This window comes from Rhagoletis zephyria, unplaced genomic scaffold (assembly GCF_001687245.7).
Source record: "Rhagoletis zephyria isolate East Lansing unplaced genomic scaffold, Rhagoletis_zephyria_1.1 Rzeph_scaffold_00532, whole genome shotgun sequence".
NCBI classification, from domain to species: Eukaryota; Metazoa; Arthropoda; class Insecta; order Diptera; family Tephritidae; genus Rhagoletis; species Rhagoletis zephyria.
The window spans coordinates 234966-240567 of NW_016157616.1; the positions used below are offsets into that span (position 1 = coordinate 234966).

Here is a 5602-nt window from a genome sequence, read left to right on the forward strand (position 1 = left end):
CAGCCTAATCATGTATCTCGAAGCGAACGTTCGTTTCGTCTGCCAGACGTTTCTTTCGTGTGTTGGTAGTATGTAAGTCGAAATCGTCTGGCAGCACGAAAACAGCTGATCGTTACGTAGTTTTCGTGTAGTTTGGAATATTTTAAGGCGAATAGAAGACGAAAGTGAGACGACAATCGTTGAAAACAGACGAAAGGTTATTAGTGATCGTTAAGATGGAAGGTTCTGCCAGGAAAAGTAAGAAAATAAAAAATATAACTTGGTTTAAAGAAATATATTAATATTTATGCTCGTAGCGCTGAAAAAAACTACAACCACTCAATTTGAAGTACTTGTAAAAGAAATGGAGAGAAATCCTGACCTGGCCAGAGGTGTTGCAGTGTTTGGATCTGATCGAGGAAGGGTAGAGGAGCGGTGGGAGGAAATTATGAGGAAAACTAATTCTCATGGTCCTCCTACAAGAACGGCCGTCGAATGGAAGAAAGTAAGCATAAGTGCATAAATTGTATGTGGTAGATAAATGCTTGCGCACTATTTCCATTTTACTTACATTGAATTTTATTTTATTTTTATTTTTCAAGATATGGGCTGACTTGAAAAGCCGGACAAAAAAGAAGATTGCCGAAAACAAACGAAGCCTTACTGCTACCGGTGGTGGCCCATTCCGTCACTCTCCGCTTTCCGAAATGGAGCAGGCCATAGACAGCCTGGTTTTTATTTCGAGGTCAGCAGCCCCGAGCGGCAGAGTTTTCGGCATTCCTTCGACGGCGACCTCTAACATGTCAAGACATTCGTCGTTGGAGGAAATGCCTCCATTACTTGTGACTGAATCGCCAACACTTGACCAACGAAGGCAACAAACTNTTGTGACTGAATCGCCAACACTTGACCAACGAAGGCAACAAACAACCACCCTTCAATCTCCTATAAGGCACAACCAACCACCACCAGTGGGAGTAGTGACTCCCACTACACAGACAACCCGTCCTACACCAACGCACACGTTACGTTCCACTAATAGGAAGCGCACCTTCCAAGAGACAGTGGCTGAATCTGCCAAAGTCCAAGCAGAAGCCGCTAAAGTGCAGGCTGAGGCTGCAAAAAAAATGGCAGAGGCATCAATGCTGCAGGTGGATGCCACAAACAAATTAACTGCTGCAGTGGAACGCCAATAGGAAATTTTTGAAAAATTTTTGGAGTACTTCCGGAATTAATTTTCATACCACTATTGTGAGAGTATTGAAGTGATATTTTGTTTTTTTTTTGTGTAAATATTTTTTAGATTTAAGTGTGAATTGATATTTTGTTGCATTTACTTAGTTTATATGTAGATTTAGGATTTAAGACTGAAAAGATATTTTGTTGAATTTTTATGTAAATATTTTATTAATTTTAAGACAAATGAATTTTGCTGGTGTACCTGAATTCTAGACACACATACTTTATAATAAAACTGCGTTTATAACAAACTCTCTGCTATTCTCATTCTAATAAGGGCAGCTGTATTCGAAATGTTACTGTTTTCCAGTTCTTCTTCGTACAACAACATTCAAGATTCTCCATATCTGGGCTCTCCAATGGAATTTGATGTTTGAAAAATATACAAACGTTACAATTTGTATAACTTTTTCTGGTAAATAGTGTAGCCCTCTCGAGCCAATTATACATCGAAATCGGTTTTTCAAAACACCGAAACATCTCTCAATTACATTACGAGCTTTCGAGTGCTTTGTGTTGTAAGCTGCAAGGGGTAACCAGAATCACCTACAAAAATTTTCATTGTCAGTAATAGTTATATAGCCTTTTTAAGTTTTAAAACTTACCGAGTAGCCATGTGTTGGTTTTTCCATTGTTATAATCAGATTTTAGCTCCTGTTCTGCGTGACTCACATTCCAAACAAATGAATCATGATTCGCCCCTGGATGCCTAGCGTCAACAAATGTGATTACCATGTTGTGATCGCATATCTGTAAGGAAACTCAGTTTGTGTATATGTATACTTGTAAAGATAGTAAATCATTAACCTACCGCCATTACATTAATACTGTAAAAACCCTTTCGTTTGAGGTATAAATGGTGGTTGTCACTTCCGGGCGACTTAATACGAACATGTGTTCCATCAACACAACCAATAACCCCAGGTATCCCGTATTTCTCAAAGAAATATTCTTTAACTGCATTTTCCTCATCGATGTTTCTCCTAAAATTCACCCATTTCTGGCAAAAATGGTCCTCAAAAATATTTAGGCATTCTCTGATCACGTTGGCTGCAGTTGACTGCCCCATCGACGAAATATTTTCGTTACCAACAGATTTTTGGTAACTGCCAGTGGCGAGAAATCTTAAAAAAGTAGCGAGTTTTAGCTGGTGCGATAGGTGGGTGCTTCTATGTGATGGAGCCATGTGCTCTTTTAATTCGTTTAATATGTATTGGAATATTTCTTTATTGATTCGGAAATTTGCAACAAATCTAGAAACGAATACATTGTAGCATACACAAATTATTTGCTAATCTTGAACTTACTCAGTCTCAGGTAGTTCCATTACATTGGTGTGGTCTCGCAATCTCCTCCTCTGTATCCGCCTTTCCCTTTCTTCGGATTCCTCGGCGTCCATTAGCGCTATAGCAGCATACATTTTTAAAAATTAATTTTCCTTATATTTCTTTCCGCAACACTTCCAAAACACTTTTAAGCAAAACCAAAATGTAAACAATTCCGATGTTTCCCATTTAAAATAAAAAGCATTGAAATAAGGGGAAAATATTAGAAATCTAAGAAAAACTCTTTGGAAGTACATCAAAATTTCATCCGGCAACATCATACAACGTAACCGAGACGATTGCAACCTAATCGACGTAAAGACAAGACGAAGACGAACGACAGAGTTACAAAATTGCCTACAGACGAATCGTTCGTGCGGCCTATCGTTCGAGATACATAATAAGGCTGGAAATGTCCTGCAATTTTCGTCGAAAATTAAAGGAATACTGTGGGATAACGTTTTTTCGGGAAAAGCACAGTTCACCGCGCAATGGGAACTAATATAAATACCGGTCCGCGGCTCGCAGGATACCAAAATACGGTTCCTAACGAAAATGGGCGCATGCCAAGATTTTGTCCGCGAAAACTACATCGCGGAGAGTAGTACAGACGGTTCCCTGCGAGTACGGCTAAACCGATTAAAGCAGGAAGAGATCCAGCGGGATACGATGGGTATGCGGACAGCGGCGGAGGAAGAAGAGTGGCCTAGCGAGTGTGACAGCGAGGGTGCCAGCACCAGCACCGAACTATTCGAGCCCAACAACAGTGACAGCGAGAACGACTTCAGCAACTACGACGAGGACGAGGCGGCAGTGGTAAGGGCCTCGACGCCCATAACCATATCCTCAGAGAGCGAGTCCGAGGAGGAAGAGTGTCCACGGCGGCGCGTAGAATTATCAATAAGCCAAGTAGACGTTGAGGTGCGTGGCCAAGGGTTCACCGATTATACGCGGCGCATCGAAATGCGGATGCGTATTTTTAATGACAACGTGTCGACGGCAGAGGAACCCCGGCAGCCACCCACGAAGCTCCGCATTTGCGACGGGGCAGAAATTGAATGCGCGCCTTGTGACCGCAGCGACGCGCTAAGCTTGACGGCCAGCGACGGCCTGGTGGAGGCTGAAGGCAGAAACGAGTATGCAAGGATAGTGGAGGAAATAGAGCGCTGGCTGCAGGGCGCAACAACCACAACGCCGGGTGCATGGGAGAACCAATCCGGAGTTGACCCTTTGCCAGCGCCCTTAGTCGACGATATTGAGGTGCATTTGCAGCAGCCACAGCAGCGGCGAGGACGGCGGTCTTTTCGGCGCGACATCGATGGCAACAGCTACAGGGTAAGAATCTCGCGCACAGGCACGGTGATAGTAAGTCTCATTGCGGAAAGTGAGGGGAGAGTGTGAGGACCCAAATCCAGGGGCGTTGGAGTCCCCACAACATTATTTATTTTTATGAAGTATTATATTGAGTTAATTATAATAAATAAATAAATTGAATTGTTTAAATTGAATTGTATCACATTTACTTATATAAATTGAATTGTATTGAACTTACATATACTTATATACTTGTTGAATTGTACAACACTATATTCAGTATTCAATTGTTGCTATTTGAAGTTTGTTAATTTCTTAACATTTGTAGTTAAGCGTTGTTATTGTAGAATAACAGTCTGCCTGCGCGCAGAAGAGTATAATAGCGAGGAGATATTTTGTAAAGATAGGCAGTCCCTAGTAGGCAGGTATACTAGTCGGTGGGCACACACTACCGGCAAACGAAGCGCACCTGGGAGTTTCCACCTCATTTGCGTTTAGTCTTATATTCGGCGGAGGTTACCACTCCCGCCGACGGGTAAGGTTAGTGGAGGGATATTCACTCCCACTGCCTTTAAGCGTTCTTGATAGGAATTCTTAATTAACCATTTAATAATAAAGAGTAAATGGATTGGAATTGAAGATTTATCATTTTGAAGGAGAGAAGTAGGAATTCCAATTTCAGGAACCCTGGACGGACTTAGCTTACCCCGGCACTACAAAAGTTTGTCACACTGTGTGTTAAATTGCGACAACCGTCAAGATGCAAGAAGCGTAGATACAAGTGTAGCGGTGCATTTTGTGTACATAGGGCACGGCAAAGCCGTTCCCAAAATGTTTCTCTATTATTATATTAACAGCATTTCCTCACAATGATTTTGTTTCTGTTCCACGCAGTCTCCATTAACAAGTTAACTTATCAGTCCCGCAGAGATGCTGCTGCAGTTTTCTGCAGCAGCCTTAATTGCAAAGCAATGAAGTGCACTAAAACGTTTGCTGAAGCAGCCTCAATTGTAAAGCAATGGAGTGCACTACAATGTTCACTGTTCTCTAATAGATTAGGTGAAAAATGCAATATTTTCGCATTTAGCAAAATTAAAACACGTTTTTCGCAGTAAAGTGAACTGCTTTGGCTGTTTCAACTCGTTCTTCTTTTCGCTCTATTCTTTGTTTACTTGTGGTACACAAATGTCAACACCCAGGAAGGCGCAATCTTGTATTCTATCTTTCTTGGAAAGTGCATTATATATTGTGAACCAGCCCATAGGGCTCTGTCACACTGTCAGTATTTATGGGCGTGTTCCAAGTATCGCGATATTTATTGACGGTGTAGCAAGCAGTATTGATGGATCGTGATCCATATCGCAAAATTTCTAAAAATTTTGAATTCTGGATCGCGGATCGCAATACCGTCAATAAATATTGAACGTGTAGCACTTTGGAAACGCGATCCATACATTTCCTCAGTACATCTTTTACTCTCATAATGCGAATATCGGCTTTGCGTTCACTCTCGGGGCTTAAAATCTTTCAAAAGAAATTGAACAAATTTTAATTAACATTGGAAATTTTGCCAGATCTATGCCGCATCTTCTGTCCATGACACCCAGGCTCCTGCCTTCGTGCTGCACTGTCTTTAGCACATCTTGCTAAATCCGGTTCTTCACGCTGAAACTTGCCCAGTGTTTCCGCATCTCGATCTTTCGCCGGCGTCAACCTCATTGACCGGACATGTAATACCTCATCCT

The 5602-nt window shown here is 41.7% G+C and overlaps 1 protein-coding gene across 1 annotated transcript; it reads right to left on the minus strand.

The window, feature by feature from the left end:
• Window positions 1-1705: 1705 nt before the first annotated feature.
• On the minus strand, window positions 1706-2670 carry LOC108360169 (putative nuclease HARBI1). Its single transcript, XM_017612351.1, has 4 exons — window positions 2526-2670; window positions 2030-2471; window positions 1824-1968; window positions 1706-1764 (listed from the first exon to the last, which is right to left on the minus strand). Exons 1-4 carry the CDS (start codon window positions 2636-2638, stop codon window positions 1706-1708), a joined length of 759 nt encoding a protein of 252 aa, XP_017467840.1. The 5' UTR covers window positions 2639-2670.
• Window positions 2671-5602: the final 2932 nt, after the last annotated feature.

Coding starts and splice junctions, on each gene's coding strand:
- LOC108360169 (XM_017612351.1), bottom strand. CDS start 2,638: ATGTATGCTGCTATAGCGCTAATGGACGCCGAGGAATCCGAAGAAAGG. Junction 2,472..2,525: donor ATGGAACTACCTGAGACTGA/GTAAGTTCAAGA, acceptor ATTCGTTTCTAG/ATTTGTTGCAAATTTCCGAA. Junction 1,969..2,029: donor ACAGTATTAATGTAATGGCG/GTAGGTTAATGA, acceptor GTTTCCTTACAG/ATATGCGATCACAACATGGT.